This window comes from Pteropus vampyrus, unplaced genomic scaffold (genome assembly GCF_000151845.1).
Source record: "Pteropus vampyrus isolate Shadow unplaced genomic scaffold, Pvam_2.0 Scaffold67, whole genome shotgun sequence".
Lineage (NCBI taxonomy): Eukaryota > Metazoa > Chordata > Mammalia > Chiroptera > Pteropodidae > Pteropus > Pteropus vampyrus.
In genome coordinates this window covers 8,092,024-8,109,114 of record NW_011888848.1, presented here as the reverse complement: position 1 = coordinate 8,109,114, position 17,091 = coordinate 8,092,024, and the positions used below count along the sequence as shown (strand labels likewise).

At 41.6% G+C, this 17,091-nt stretch overlaps 1 protein-coding gene across 1 annotated transcript in view; it reads left to right on the top strand.

Annotated features, from left to right (window-relative positions):
- The first annotated feature begins 9,517 nt into the window (after positions 1 to 9,517).
- The window catches only part of DAPP1 (dual adaptor of phosphotyrosine and 3-phosphoinositides 1), a 42,286-nt gene continuing 34,712 nt past the window's right edge, over positions 9,518 to 17,091 (top strand). Inside the window, exon 1 of the mRNA XM_011361524.2 lies at positions 9,518 to 9,726. Within this exon, the coding sequence (XP_011359826.1) occupies positions 9,629 to 9,726 (98 nt within the window). The 5' untranslated portion in view covers positions 9,518 to 9,628. The remainder of the gene's footprint in view (positions 9,727 to 17,091) is intronic.

Genomic DNA, 17,091 nt, shown 5'->3' with positions numbered 1-17,091 from the left:
GAAGCTTCCATGACAGTTTTCAGCTGCAGCTCCTGGGGTCCCAGGATCAGCAGTGGCATTGTCTCCCTCATTTCATCAGCAAGGGTGGCCTAGATCAGAGGAAGTTACAGCTTCATGATTCCTTTTTTACTTCTCTTGTTCTTCCAACATCTTTGTAGCCAGTTCTCTATATTATATCCCTCTCTGAATGAAGTGTCTAGAATTTTCTAATCTGGACATCATTCGATGCACACAAATTCTCTTCCCATTGTTGCTAATTACTAACAAGTTTCTTAACATTTTTGAGCCTCCATTTTTTTGTCTATTAAAAAATAACAAGAATCATGAAACTTGCTTTGCCTAACTAATATAACATTCATGATATCCAAATGAAGGTGATTATGGAAACTCATTGTAATTTATAGATAAATTATTATACTTTTTATGGATTCTGGTTAAGTTGCCCCTTGTTGGCCATATCTTTCTCTTTCTAGGATTTCAGGAGCCTCTGGCATATTTCTAAATCTTGATCCAGTTAAATATGCCAGTTATTTCTTCCTCTGAAAAAAACTAATATAACCTGCTGCCAATAAGAAGAGCTATTTCTTTATGACCATGGAGAGTGATTGTATTTCTTATTCAAGGGCAAAGCTTCAGTTATTTAAATACGGTCCGTTGGCAAATGTCACCAATGAATCAATAAACCTGGCTTCTTGTAACCATGCAGAACTGACTGAATGCCAGTGCTGGGCTTAGCACAAAATACATGGTAGACACAAAGGAAGACTGATGTCAATATCCCAGGCTTATGTTCCTTAACTTCTACTCACTTATGCTCAGGCCCCTCTCAGAAGAAGCAGGTCCTCAGTCTTTATCCCTTACATTTTTCCCAGTTATTCTTGGGAGTCCCCAGAAACACCATTTTGCATGTGCTGAAGACCAAGACCCCTCCTGTTCTCCTGCTCTACCCTCTGTGCCCGGGGTCCTGCAGAGGCCCTTCAGCCATGTTCTCCACGAAGTCGCTCTGCAGTGCACAGGATTCCCCACTCCCTCGGCATGCCGCATTCCCTGGGCCACACTGGCTCTTTGGAGACTGTTTAGTAAAGCTCACAGAAGCAGATGAGAACGGCTGGCTTCTGATTCCATTTTAGCACCCTCCTTAGGTGGATGACTTTGCATAGCTACCTTTAGTGGATTTATCATCATTTTCAGGATGTTCTTGGAGTGAGAAAAAAATGTGCTGAGAAAGCCCGGACTGGCCCTTCGGTGTTTGGGGCTAGGCAATACATTGTCGTAAGGAGTGTCCTGTGGGCTATAGGATGTTTGGCAGGACGACACACTAGTGTGCCAGTACGCTATCCAAGTTCTGAAACTAAAAATGTCTCCAGATACTGCCACATGTTCCCTGGGGGCAAAATTGTCCCCAGTCGAGCGAAAGAATCACTGCTTTAGGGCCTGTAGATACCATATTAGGATTCTCCAAGGAAACAGAACCAACAGGATGTGTTTACAGCAGGTCCTCAAGTAACATCATTTCATTTAATGTCATTTTTATTGACAATGTTGACAAGATACCGTAGGAACATAACTCTTGTTTATATCAGTCTGTGGTAAAATTTATTGTTTCTTTATATGTCGTTTTGCCAGTTTCTAGAACCTATCGACAATGTTAAGTGAGGACTTACTTACTTACTCTTACTTAAGCGAGAAAGATTTATTGTAAGAAATTGGTTCACATGATTATGGACGCTGGCAAGTGGCAGTATTAAATCTGCAGGGTGGAGCCCCAGGAGAGACCAATGTTCTAGTTTGAGTCTGAATGCTGTCTGCTATAGAATCAGGAAAAGCACTGTTATAAATGGAGTCCAAGGGCAGTCTTCTAGAGATTCTCTTGCTCAGGGGAGGCTGATCTTTTTGTTCTATTCAGAACTTCAATTGATTGGATGAGGCCCACCCAATTATGAAGAGCAATTTGCTTTACTCAAAATCCACCAATTAAATGTTAATCCCATTCAAAAACTCTCACTGAAACATCCAGAATAACGTTTGACCAAATATCTGGGCAGCCTGTAGCCCAGTCACATTAACACATAAAATTAACCTTCACAGATACATAGTATCAAGACATTTAAAGCCACTGCCTCCTGGAGGTTACATTCTAGGCAGTGACCCAGATTATAAACAAGTGTTTCAGTTATCTGTCACAGGATAACGAAGTATCCAAACCTTTGTGGCATAACACAACAATCATTCTATTATGTGCCTGTATTCTTTAGATCCAAAATTCAAACAGTGCATAGAGGGGGTGGCTTGTCTCTGCTATTCAGTGTCTGAAATCTCAGTTGGCCAAAATCAAACCAACAGGAGTGACTTAAATGGCTGGAGGCTGGAATTATCTGGAAGCTTCTTCAATCATGTATCTGGAACCTGAACTGAAATGACTTGAGCTGTGCTCATTTGGGACTATCAACCAGAGCACACACATGACACAGTCCATGTGATGTGGCCTTCCTTCAGCATGGATTTTAAAAGAGAACACCTGACAGGGACTGTCTGGAGATTGAGTGGTCCAAGAGACCAGACAGAAGCTGCAAGGCTTTTTATGACCTAGCCTCAAAAGTCATACAGTGTCACCTCCACCACATTGTACTGGTAAGTAAGTCACCAAGACCAGGCCAGATTCAAAGTGACAAGGTCACATTACAGATTATGTCAAATGGAAGAGAGAGAGAATATATAATCGTATATGTAATATATATATATATGTATATATTATATAATTTATTTACCACGACTAAGCAAATGTCTCATATAATTAATTCGGGTAGAGCTAAACAGAAGTAGTATCTAAGATATTTAGATTGCAAATGAGTACAAAGGATCCTTTGGGGGTGATGAAAACATTATAAAATTGAATTGTGATGATGATTGTATATTTACAAAATACAAATATACATATATTTTTAAAATATAAATATAAATATATTTTTCTGTAAATTTACAAAAAATCATTAAATTGTATGCTTCAAGAAAATTACAGTTCAACACACATGTGAAATACACAGTTGGCATGTTGCAGACACTGAACAATCAAAACAAACACGAATGTTGGCCCTAGTGCTGAAACAGGGCCCTGGAGGCCCCTTCACTTGGTGGGGTGTGGAAAGGTCTTAGGTGTCCAAGGAACACGGGTGGCCTAGAAGACTGGGGGATGCTGAGGGGGTTCGGGGCAGCGGCTATTTCCTAATTTGTATGGAAGTATTATAGTATTTTAACAGCCAACACTGAATGCTTTGAAAAGCAATAAGGTAGAGTAAGGGAATAAGAATCACAGGCCTTGGGCAAGAGGAGAAGTATTTTAGATGTAGTGGTTAGAAAGCTTAATCTGAGAAGGTGACCTTTGAACAAAACATCTGAATAAATTCTAAGAAGGAACCATGTGAAATCTGGAGGGAGAGAGAGGCAGGAAAAGGGAAAAACGATTACAAAGACTTGAGGCAAAAAATGAGCCAAGTTCAAGGAGGAGCAAGGAGAAGGGAAGGGCTAGTTTGAAGAGAGGAAGGAGAGTTCTAAACATGTATTTGTTTTGCAATCTACAAGATACCCTGTCCTTGCTTCAATAACAAAGCAGCTGAATGTACTGGTAGGAGCCGAGATAAAGTCCACAGAAGCCATGAACTTGATCCTTGACATTCCATTCTTGTAGCGCTGGTGGAGGATGTGAGCTTTGCTCTACTATGAATGCACAATGATGAAGAGTACATATGGCTTTCAGGAAATGTTGAGAGACTGGATCTTCTTCTGGATGACATACCACAGTAAGAGTTCTAAGGAACCTCAGTGCAAGACAAGGATTTCCCCACTACTGAGAGGGACTCTTGATTTCTGCCTTCCCTGGAATGGGTTTTGTGAACTACACAGATGTACTGCTTCTGTAGAACCTTCAGGTACTTAAAGATAATATGAAGGAATTAAACCAAGTCAATGGCTTAGTGAATAGAACAAATCCTACCCATTAGATAAAGAAGGTTAACAACGGAGTTCAAGATTGAGTATTGAAAATGAAAAGTGGAAAAACAGTAGAGAAGAAACAAAAGAGAAGAAATAGAAAGAGAAAAGAGGAAAGACTGAGAAGATTTCTGCTGGGTGTACGCTTCTGGAAGATGTCTGGTTTGTCTGAAGAAGAAGCTGATCAGCTGGAGTGCCTGGACTCTGGGAACCAATATTTTCTTCTATCAGATTTTCTTCTAGAGAAGATCAGTGGCCTGGGGCATCGGGAGATGCTCACTGCAGTCCCCCAACTGCTCCAGAACTAGAAGGCCTTTACTTTTGTCATAATTATTTGGCGAAAAGAAAGAAGTATGGATTAAAAAAAAGGGAGTTCTTTTGAAAGTAACCTCACAGGCCGATCTGATCATAAATTTCTAACTGAGCAGGTCATGGTGGGCAGTCACATCCTAGGCCTATAACTTCTTAGTGGAAGGTTTTAAGTGAGCCCTGTCCATTGTTCTTGTGCGTCTAGATTAACACACCTTTGAGATGCCAGGAGTAATACTCCTTAAAAGGGATATTAACCCTCAAGAGAGCACATAATTTTATTAACTGTCTTTAATCCAATCCCTGCCTTCTGCAATCTTCCTTACGTCCCTTCCTTAATCTGAAATGCATAAATGAAGCTGCAAAATTATTATTCTTCAGAGCATTTGAGATCTTATTCCCTGGCATGTGAAATCAGTTTGGCTCAAATAAACTATTATAAAATTTCTCTACAGGTTCAGATATTTCTTACATAAACAGATGGAACATATTTTTGTGATTAAGGCCCTTTCCAGAAGCTGCTGTGAGGGCACCAGAGCTGGGCTGTTCTTGCCTGACATAAACTCCTCTAACGGGCAACCTTTGCTCTGGGGCTCCCTGTTGGCCTGACTGAGACTTTTGGAGAACCTGAATCTAAAACTCTTTGTCCCTAATTCCCCTACTTCCTCTTTCTCTCCCTTCACAGGTGTCAGCGTGTACTGAGTTCAATAGCTTCCCCCCCAAAATTCATGTCTACGCCTGGAACCTTGGAATGTGATTTTACTTGGAAATGGACTCTGTACAGCTGTAATTCGCTAAGATGAGGTCATACTTGTGGGTCCCAGGTCTGGCTGTGATCCAGGCTCGCGGCTAGGGATAGGACTCCGGATTGAGAATGTTACATTAATTGTAGTAGGGCGCCTGCGCCTAACTTATGTAAGTATGACTCAGCTCATTGCATCACGCATGTGTGGCAGAATGCCACTCTTGCTCTCTGACATGTATAAAGCCCCTGCGGTCCCCTAGCACAGAAGCACGTGCTCTCCACAATAAAGTTGGTGCCTGCCGTTTTGTTCTCATGTCGGCTCGTGCGTTCTTGCAACTGGACATCTCACTACCAAAACCTTCCCTTCTTGATCAGCTCGGTGCTGACAATACTGGATTGGAGAGGTGGAGAGCGGGGTTCTCTAAATCCAATGACTGGTTTTCTAAGGGTCCTTAGAAGACACGGTGAGAAGAAAGTGGTGTGAACGCAGAGGCAAACATTAAAGTGATGGGTCTACAAGCCAAGGGGTGCTAAGGGGTGCTGGCAACCACCTGAAACTGGGAGAGAGGTACAGGACAGGCCCTTCCCCAGAGCCTCCAGAGGAAACTTGCGCTGCCAACACCTCGATGTCACACTTCTGACCTCCTGAACTGTGAGAGAACGAATTCCTCTTGTTTGCAGGCATCCAGTTCATGGCGCTTTGTCATGACAGCTCTAGGAGCCAACGCGCAGCTCCTCGCTGTGCTCCGAGGCTCCCCTAGCCTTCCACTCTCCTGCTCCCCTCTGTCCTTCACAGGCACTTCCACCCAAGGTATGCCCTGCACCTTTCATTTCATCTTGGCATCTATTTTCCAGAAAGTTAAACTGACATAATGCCTCAAATAAAAAAAAAATAGCCCAATTTTCAGCAGCTTTCAATCAAAATCTTCAGAAAGCGTCTTTACCATCAATTGAACAAGAATTGTCAAGCTGCTGCTTCTTCTTAGGTACTGTGCTGAGTGGCAGAGGCATAAAAACGAACAAGACGTAAGTTCTTCCTACGCGCTTTCGCAGCCTAATGAAGAGTTTTGTCTTGAGGAACACTTCAAGAAAAAACGACTTTAATCTCAATACGGTAGCAACAGTCTTACCATCAAAATATGTAAATTCTATATGGCAGTATAGATGCTTGGACCCAATCAGAAAACCACCATGAGGACAGGCAAAACCTATGCTGAGACTTGAAAACTGGACAGAGTTCAGGGTGAAGGCGTTCCAAGCAAAAAGAGAATGTTACAACAGTGTATGTATTCTTTATGAGACTAAAATTAGGCAGCGTTTGAGTTTCCTCCGCCTTGGAGAAAAAGAAAGGAGAAAGCATGGCCAAGTAGTTTCTCAGAGGGGGCTTTGAGTTGTGCTGGAGTTGAACCTACAAGGTGGAGCGTCCCTAAACCTCCCCTCACGCCTCACACCTTGTTTGGCATGGGGTTTTGGAAATTCTGTCTGGAGTTGGGATTTAGACAGACATACATGTGAAAAGCGGTCTGAGGATTCCAGGAGAATCTGTTTGCTTAAAATCGAGAGGAAAATTTCTAAATAAGGAAGGAGTCTGATATTATTTAACAGTGAGGCTCGAAAGAGTGGTTTTGGATAGACTATGAGAGAATTCTCAAACCTAGCCTTATCCAGTTCCCTGGAGGCACCCATGCTAAATCTGTCTGGATGTGGCTATAAGTCACCGACTTCAAGGTATGGGTCACTTCCAGCCATTGCAGTGCTGTGACCACTTCCTTCTTCCCACCACACATCTTCACAAGAACAAACCCTGTAGAGACAGAGATAAGGACTGTACATAGCTGATTGAGTAGCTATCCCAAGGAACGTTGGAGGTCCGGAAGGAGCAGTGACACCACATAGACAGAACATGGAACATGGCAGCCTGGCGCAGTCCCCTTAAATAATAAGGGATCTGGAAGCAGACTGTGATGGGATTCCACACGCAGCAGCAGAGAAGAGAGGAGAAACTAACACACAAGTCAAGGGTAGGTCAGTACAACACGTGTCCTATGCAGGTTGGCAGAAAAAAATTTAACCAAAGGCAAGTAAAATGACTCCCAAAAAGCTGTGGTAACCTCAGTTCATGATAATCTCAAACCACAGTGTCCCTTTCCAGAATGTATTCTTTACTCCTCACCAACATAAATAATTGAGAACAGATCATGCTTGGTTAACAGAAAACAAGTAACAAATGGAGCTCAGAGAACCACTCCTGCTGCAGAAGGCGTGAGTAAAATGGCCACTGCCAGGTTGACCAGATGACAAACCGACATCGTGGTATGCGAGCTTTCTGTAGAGATAAATAAATTAGAAAAAAAGATCAAAAAGGGCCTTCAACTACATGGAGTTGTTTCTATTAAATAGTTTTCCTTAGAGAAGTCCTAACTGTTAGAAGCCCATTACCCTAATAAAGAAATTTGAATCTGGACGCAATAGTTCTCCTTTATGAGAAAATTGATAATTTGAGTGTGATCGCCATTCCAAAAAAGGTCTAATATTTTTGATAAATGTTTTCTAACAAAGAACAAGAAGTTCCAAAATTGTTAACATAAGCTGGATTGTGTCAACGTCTACGTCCAATATTAGCACAGAAAGAATTAGGGGCTATGAATCAGCACCACTGACAAGAGATTATCGAAATAAATAAGAAGTGAATTATGTGTTATTTAAATATATACCTTGCACTCATTTGAAAGGTGTGTGGAAGCAGAAGTTGCTATTTCTTTAACAAAAAATAACATCCAAACAATCTCATGCAAAATATACTACCGGATATTTTATGAATGTCCAGCATCGTGTGGAAGCCATCTAGTTCCACCGCAGCAACGGCTCCTGCTGGAACGCTGAATGTGTACTTAGCTGAGCAGGAGGACGACAGGGAAGGGAAGCATCCTGGGGAAAATGGAATGAATGATAAAATGAAAGAATGGCATTACAGGAGAGAACAACAGATGGGAAAGCAAAACGAAAAAGAGAATGACAAGAAGACCGTAAAAGGGAAGAGAGTCATCTTAGTAAATTCTGCTACTTTTCTGGGAAAAAAAAAAAAAGGCTAAAAAAAGAAAAACCAGAATTTGCTAAAACAAGATCAAAATAGATACTAAAACATTGAACAGAGGGCTGTAGAAAGGAAATGGGAATCTGCTGCCCAGCTGGTCCCCTATCTCTGCTGCAGGCACATTTGGCCCCTCCCTTCCCCGGTTTCTTTGTGAGTGGATCCTGCCTTTCTCTGCGAACATAAAGAGAATTTTAAATGCTCATATACAATCAGTTAGTGTGTGTTTTATCAGAGTCCAGTCTTCCCCGGCTGTCTCTAGACACTCGGGAGTTTCTCCCTGACCGTCAGAGGAAGTCAGGGTCTCACCAAACGCTGACACGCAGAGGTGATAGGCAAGGGCCTTAAGGAAAGAGAATGATGCCAGGCTCAGATCGCCCTCTCCTTAGGAACAGCTCTGCTGTCTTGGTATCCTGTGAAGATGTCTCCTTAAACTTTAAAGTGCAGGGAGTCATCTTGGGAATCTGGTTCAAAAGAGCTGGGATGACCCGAAATTCTGTGCTCCGATACACTCCAAGTGATGCCAATGCCACCGATCCTCAGATGGCACTGGATGAAGCAAGTTACAGAGCACTCTGGTGAACCCAGAGTGAGGAAGCAACACATGTCCTTTACTCATTTATTACTGTATTTTGTCTGATTCCCAAAGATTCGGAGTTATGGCAGTTTTCCTTTAGGACTTCCAAGCAGATGGAATTCTCTACCCATAGCTCGGGACCCAAAGCAGTACCAGCTGTGAGTAAGCCCAGCGAAGAAGAAAGTGGCACTCAAAGACTCCGGGAGTTCTAACACGCCCCAGCAGCTGGCAACAGGCTGGCCCCCTCCCACATTTCCCACCCTCTTCTCACTTAATCCTTCTGCCATGGGAGGAAACAATATTGAATCATTGTTTCTGAATCGTGCCAACCTGAACGTCAAGGGTATGTTGGAAAGCCTGGATGAAAAAGGCAGAAATATCGAGAAACTGCTAAAAACCGGACTTTAGGATCGAAGCTAGTGGCTTGACTGATTCCTAGATCGACTCTAAGAGTGTTCCTGAAATTGAAGCTTCCTCATTGTTTTGTGTGGGAGATGGAACGTGGGGGTGAATGACTGCATGAACCGCCCTCTACAAACCAGAGGTCAATAGCACTAAGGAGAAACTGTGGTCTGGCCTCATGAGAGGAGTTTGAATTAACAGTCCAATCCCAGTTGAGTGCCGTCTTTTCATTTCCTTTGACAGAAACTGCAGGTTGCGTGATGAAGTGTGGGTGTCCTGAGAGGTGGCTACCTAGTTTGCATACTTCCTGACTGACTGCACACTCCTGCCAGTGCCCTGGGGCTAGGGTGGCGAGTGTCAGTGGGAGGGGTAACCAAGTTTCACTTCCTTGCTGGTTGGAGACTCACAGCCACAGCTGGCTTCTCTTTCAGAGGAGGAGAGTGTGAGGAGCTGCAGAGCCCATCTCTGCCTCTTCCCACAGCACCTGGCAGGGGCTTCGCAGACGAGAGGAGCGCGAATGGGCAGAGCAGAGTCTCTAGAAGAGAAGATGAGCGCCCAGGATCCCTCAGACCTGTGGAGCAGATCAGACGAAGCTGAGCTGATCCAGGACTTGGGGTAAGAGAAGAGATCTCCTTTCAAAGCCTCTTGGGTGAACATTAACTCCCCACCCCCACCCAAATGCTCACTTTGATTAAGGATTACCTTTAGCACTCTGCACCTTAACCTTCTATCCCTTCCACTTGAATCATTTGCGTCTGTTAGGTGTCTCCCTGCTTGGGGACAGTTGCATTGTAAAGCATATATTATTTTTCTGGATGTGAGAACAGGTAGATGCAGAAAATAGGACAAAAATCAAATAAATGTAGGACATTCTTTGAGACCAGGGACAGAATTGAGTTGTTGTTGCTCAGTCTCCTTTATATTGATTCTGGTTTATGAATAAATGTGCTGTGAAAAATTTTGAGTTCTAAGCCTTTGACAGTAAAAGGACCATAGTGTCGGTAAGATAAACAGAAAGCTTACCCTACTGTACAGGAGAGGGACTTTTTCAAAAGAGAAAGAATGAGGAAGTGTCTGCAGCCACGTCCCATACGCCCTTCTTTCTCCTGACACCGCATTTGTGAGCTCTTGTGTGTGTGCATGTCTGTGTATGAGATGGAAAGTGGGGGTGAATGAGTTTAAATATAACAAGGCAGAAAGAGGATACAATTTCTGCCTCCATCAGGTTATGAGTCTGGGTAGGGAAAGTCATCATAGTCTCATCTGTAAGAAGGGACCAGATGAGACAACTCATCAGTACATTTAATCAAAGAAATAAGTATTACACAAGAGGGGATTTCCTAGAGACACTGAAAGTTCACCCTAAATCACTGGGAATATCCTGGCGAGGCTGGTTTCAACACCTGTGCTTCACGAGGGGCAAGACCTGCACCCTCTGTCTTACTAAACAGCTCTCATCTTCACAACAACCCAAAGACATGGGAACTGTTACCATCTCCATCTTACAGAGGAAAAAAATGAGCACCAAAGGGGTTGCCCACATCATACATCCATTAAATGACAAAGGTGGGATTCAAACCTGCCAAAGCCTATGTTCTTACCAGAAAAAACACTGACAGGGATGAAATCTCTCTGCACTAAGATTGCAGAGATGTTGTCTTTTGTGTCGCATCATTGTAAAAGTTCTCAATAAATCCTGTCTTTAGATTTTAAATTTGGGGTCTCAGAATCAAACTCTACCTTCTAGCTAGATGATATCCCTTCTCCCCACCATAATGCCCATGGCAGGAAGCAAGTATAGGTGAAACCCACAAAAAAACAGATCTGTGTCCTCCCCCCATGCGCAAAGAACAGATGTTCAATACAATTCAGAAACACCACCCCCCAAAAAGGCGCGTTTATGTCCAGACTTCTCTATTTCAGAAGGCCTGGGAATTTATTAAACATTTATTAAACTGTTTCAGCGACAATAGACGAGCTACCAATATCTGGGGACATTGCTTCGTAGTTGTGGTTCTTAACCTTGGCTGTGCACTAGGACCACCCAAGGAGTTTTTAAAACTTCCTGTACAGGCCACAGGTCAGACAAATGGCTTCAGTCTTTTGGGAGTGAGCACTTTCTTTTTAAACTTTCCAAGTGAATTCCAGAGTGAGACCAAGGTTGAGAATCACTGCATAGACTATAAATCCATCAGCAGCACTAAGTAAATGTGGCTTTATTTTTATTTATTGGGTATGTACCTGAATCTTAAAGCCATTAATACACGTTGACATCTTGTTTGTTGGTGTAGAAGCATTTCATTGACTAATTTTATTAAAGTATATTTTAGAGATCATAAAACTCCTTCGTTTTAAGCGCACAATTTAATAATTTTTAGTGACTTGAAAGAGTGGTACAACCATCACCATAAATCAATTTTAGAACATCTTCATTCCCCTGAGAAGAACTGTCAGGATCATGGTTTATTTAAATATGCTCAGTGGTGTGCTGATAAACCACCTAGGCTGGGGGCAGCCCTGATTTCTATAGTCTGCCTACTTCCCTGATGTAAATATTCCTATCTCGGGCGATGTCGTGCTGCCAAGGATTTAACAGCCAGTTTGCAAAATTCCTGAAAAATAATCGACTCAAGCCCCTCCAGGACATACCTGATATAACTTTTACAGGTAATAATATGACCCATTTCCTCTGGCAGAATTCTCAAACATAAATGAAACGTTTTTTCCAACCTTTAAGTCATGGGCTAGGTATGACCTATACCAAAACTCCTGGTTAATTTAGTTTTTAAAAAGCTCCAAAAACCAAAATGAAATAATGTACTTGATGCATAAAAAGTAGCTGGTGTTAATGACTTAATTTTTAAATTATTTTAAATATGTTACTTGATTAGTCAGGCAGATTCTTATGTTTGTATTTTTGATGGATATAAACAGATAATGTGACAGTTAAATCAGAGAGATAACATGTATCTTTGTTTTTTCAGTCCCTATTTTTCTTCAGGCTCTGGAATACATAAGCTCTAAAAATTAAACCCTGAACTGCAGCTAATCCGTCTCTAGCCTATCTAGGATACACATGACTTGCTAAGAGCACAAACTTACTCCTTTCTAAAGTACTTAAATCAAGTAACTCACATGGATTTCTTTGTCTCATTTATAGAGTGTCAAGCTAAAAACATTTATTTTCTTCCATCTTAAATATATTAATGTGTCCAAAAGCAAGAGGACATAAAACCATCTTCAAGTGTTGCTCAGCTTCACTGGGGGAGGACTGGGCAGTGGTGGACGGAGGGGCAAGGGAGTGGAGAAGGGCCCTTGAGAAGTGAGAAGTGGGCTGGGAACTGTCAAGTTATTTGTTGTTTTCAAAAGGAAGCGATAGGAAAATGAAACAGTAATGAATATTAGAGACATCGCCTAAGCAACAAACGTGTAGAATTACTAGTCAGTGAATAATTCAAAATTCCAGGGGGAGATAGATGGGGGAAAAAGTTTAAATCATTTCTTCAATTAAAAAAATTAATTCATTAAAAACTAAAAAATAATTTAAAATTCCAGAAATTCTTTGACTATAACAAAGTTTTCTATGAGATAGCGTAATAGCATTATAGTTACATAGTTTATAACGGCTTACCTCTTTAAAAACTGTATAACTATAGGTGCAAAAGGGATACCGTGAAATACAAATATTTTAGGATTTTTTAAATTAATCATATTATCTAGTCAGGCATAATTCCTTCAGGTGAGAAATACAATAACTACCCTCTTTTTTCTATACTTTCCCAAATCTCAAATTTTTTAAGGAAGTGTCAGTGTTTGGCTGTGCTGGCCAGAGACAAGAAGTGAAACTCTAAGCTCTGGATATACAAGTAAATAAATCAAAATGTCTCTCATTTCTCTGTCCCGTAACCTCCACATATAAGAGAAGGTTAGCATAGATCGGGGATCAGCAAAATTTTTTTGTAAAGAGCCAGGTAATAAATATTTTAGGCTTTGCAGGTCTGATGATCTCTGTCAAAACGACTCACATCTGCCTTCGTGTGAGAACTGCCAGAAACAACACAGAAACAATGACAATGACAGTGTTCAAATAAAATGTTATTTCTGAAACCTGAATTTTATATAATTTTCATGAGTCACAAACTATTCTTATTCTCTACCCCCCCCCTCACCCCGACCCCAGCCATTTAAAACCATAAAACCATTCTTTGCTTTTAGTCCATACAAAAACATGTGCTCTGGCAGGAACTGGCCCTCAGGTGGGGTTTTGCTAACCCAGGGAATAAATGATAATAACCAAAATGAGTTTTTATTAGGCAGACATTTTGCACACACTCGTTCTGGTCTTCAAAAGGTACTGGTATTCCAGCTTTAGATGCCAGCAGACTCATTAGCAGACATCCCAGTGAATCTGGGTCCCAAGCTCTTGCTTATCCAACCAAACCAGCATTCTTTCCTGTCGATGGTCATTCTTTACTGACCTCCTACTCTGTGCCAGCACCATGCCATTTGTATCCATTATATCATTTAGCCTTCACAATAACACCTTTCATACGTACAATTATACTCACTTCATAGATGTAGAGGGTGACTTCAAATAAGTTAAGGGAACTGTCCAGGTCACCAACCTCATAAGTGGTGCAGCTGAGGGACATGCCTAGATTTCCCCAAAGCTGAAGCTCTTTCCGCTGATTCAGTGAGGTATATGTTCTAATCACAGCAATTAGTAATTACTTGATGCTCACCATGTGCCAGGCACAGTATTAAGCCCTTTGCATGTATGACTTATTAAATTCACACATCTTTGTGAGGTAGATACTGTCACTAAAGTCATTCTCATTTACGAATGAGAAACATCAAGGGCAGAGCTTTTATCTCATGCCCAAGTTTACATGCTCAAAAACCTTTGAATCCAGGTGATTTCCTCCAGAACCCACATGCCTGTCCACTAATGCAACTTCTTAGTTTCCATCAAACTTCTGTCTTCTTATACTAGCACTATATACTAGTGCTAGCGTAAACTGAGAGAGAAAAAGAAAGTTCTGTGATTATTATGACCAATAAATTTTATTACAAAAGACATTATTCTTCCACATTCTTCACATAATACACACGCACATGCACACAAAACCAGGTCAATATTCTAATTTATGAGAACTTTATTAAATTTTGTGTAGGCTTCATTTTTGTGGGCTACACAAATTGACAAGGCTAGAAAAGTGTAGTCAAGTCAAAGCTTTAAAGGAAACTGTTTACAGATCTGTGATGCCAAGTAGAGCAATAACGTTTGTTCCTCTTCTGTGCACAATTCTGTAACCTGGGAGTGAAAACGGAAGGTGAGTCTCTTGTGGCTGTAGGAGAGTTTGTAACTAGTGTACGATTTGATCTCTCTTTGACTCAAGCAAATTTCCTCTTCGGTTGTTTTGTTTTTTGTTCCTCTGTGGGTGATGGTGACTTCCTTCTACTTAATGTGGAAATCTGTCCACACAGGTTCTCCACACTGAGGAGGGTCACTTTGTTTCATTCATTCACTCTTCCATTCATTCATAGGTTCATCTGTTACTGATGACATGCAAGGGAGTGTGGGGGATACTGAAATTAAGAAGAAATGGCTGTCCCCTTGAGGACTTTACAAGACAGAGGACAGAGAATGCACATGCACGTAATTAGAGAATGCAGAATAGAGTGGGCTGAGGGCTGTAACAGTGCCTAGATAAGGCACACAGCATGTGACTGGACATAGAGAGGATGACGTTGTAACCAATAGGATTTTGTCAGTTGAAGTCATAAGACATTTTCTAAAGAGAAAATGGCATAAGTCAAGTGGTAAAGTGGCAAAATACATGAGCGTTTAGAAGATAAAAAGAGCCCACGTGGACTCAGACCCTCCAGTCTCTGAGACCCAGTGGTCAATCAGCGTTTAATCACTCTGGTTCCGGTGTTCACCTCTCAGAGTCCCTATCTTCAGCCACATTCTATGAGAAAGCTTCTACCTGGCTTTCTTCTTCTGGTTTCTAGTACACTTCCATTTTTTTTTTAAAGCCTGAGTTAATTTCTTCCTCCCATCAACTCCCCTAGAGAATAAATTCCTATTCTGAGCCCACACACTTCTGGCTCCTAGCCCCTGATATGAACCAGTCTGAAACTGACCATAAAATACTTTTTCTAGTCAGTCTTTGAGCTTTGGGTCCTAGTGTAAATCAAACATTCCCTGGCCCCAATCACTAGTGATGCACTTTGGGTCTTACAGCCCTCCTTGCACTGTGCAGGCTGACCTGGGCACTGCAGCAAGGACCTCTGCTGGAATGAGATGCGATTTGCCACCCCTCCCTCCAGTCGGTGGCTCTGCCCCTCCAGTCTCTCCAAGTTTCTGACAATTCACCCTTGATCTACCTCTGAGTCAGGCTCTTTCAATTTCTCTTGATGCATCTACATCTTTCTCTCTCTTTGGCTTCTGCCTCTGTCTCCTTGACCACTCTGTTTGGGTCTATGTTTGTGTTTTTAAGTCACTGTCCTGTGTGCTTCTGGCTATCTATGTGCACTGGTGTGCCTTTCTCTGTCTCCAAGTTTTGATCTCTATCTTTCTGCCTCTGTCAACAGTTCTTAACTTCCATGTCTCTGACCTTGTGTCACTCTATGTCTCTGAATCTCTGAGTCTCTCTCTCTTTCTCTCTCTCTCTGTTTCCATCTTACCCCATTCCTCAGACTTCTTCAAGAACAGGTTTACCTGGCCTTCAACTCCCATATAATTCTCTTCTTCCTTTCAATCCTATTTATCTTTAGCTGAGCATTGACTGCCACCAAAAAAACTTGGGACCCACCTTTAGTTAGTTCACTGTTTGACCAGATACTCAACGTAGTCTGCCTCTGTCATCACTCAAGTATGCTTCCTAAAGCCTCAGGCAGCTGGCCTCACCATTTAGCTCTGCTATTAGCACGTGCAAATTAGAATGGCAATATAGAAAGCCACAGGTAAGCTAGTTCCATCACAGAAACCTCCTTATTTGAAAGACTGTGGTGAGTCTTTCTTTCAGCCTCCCCCATGCATTACAGTATGCCTGTCTGAAGCCTCATTAGAAATATAAAAACTTTGCTCAGCTTTCTCTACTGGACGAGTCCACTGCTATGATCAATGAAAAGATAAGCCCACATTTGTGAATATGTGACTTAATGCATGTCTATGGATGCCACTATCTTGTCTTAGATATGTCACAGCCTGACTATAATGCAAATTACAGCATTGTTAGATCTTGAACCAAATCAGACAGTTCCTTATCCATGATTTCTGTTGGCATAGAGGGCCAAATGCTTTTGTCCCCCCAACAAAAAGCAAAGAATCTAGCACCAACCCTATAAACAAATGAACATGAATGAAATCAGCAGCTAAGCAATCCAGTGGAATGACTCAAGGGCCTAGGACAAGTTAACCCAAGTTAACATTAGTTAGAGTGGAATTGCTTAGTAGAGTCATCTTATGTTCAATCACCACTGTTTTCAGAAGGATTCTGAGGCTGAGTATAGGCTTAGCAAAAAAGAAGACAGATCAGTGAGCTTTATCTATGGCCTTAGAAAAGGGGAGTGGCATCATGTGCTATGTATTTGTCATCTTTGGTGTGGGGAGTTCAGAAAGTGTGTCACATCATTCGAAATTGAGAATAATGAAGAAAATGAGAAAAAATTATCTAGAGTTCAGAAGGTGTGTCTGTGTCATTCAAAATGTCATTGAGAAAAATGAAGAAAAAGAAAATTATCTAGAGAAGAGTGCTTTTGTTGACTGTTCAACTCCAGGGCCTTTCAGCTGCTTTTACATAATCTGGAGTTTCTGTTCTTGCTTTGTATGTCCTCTTTATAATTCTAATGGGACAGAATCTAGGTTCTATGGTACGTCTCTTTGCCAGGAAGGAGAAAAATATGTCATTAAATATACAAATCATTTATAGACATTGTTTACTAAGGAATTTTCTCACCAAAACTATATAATCT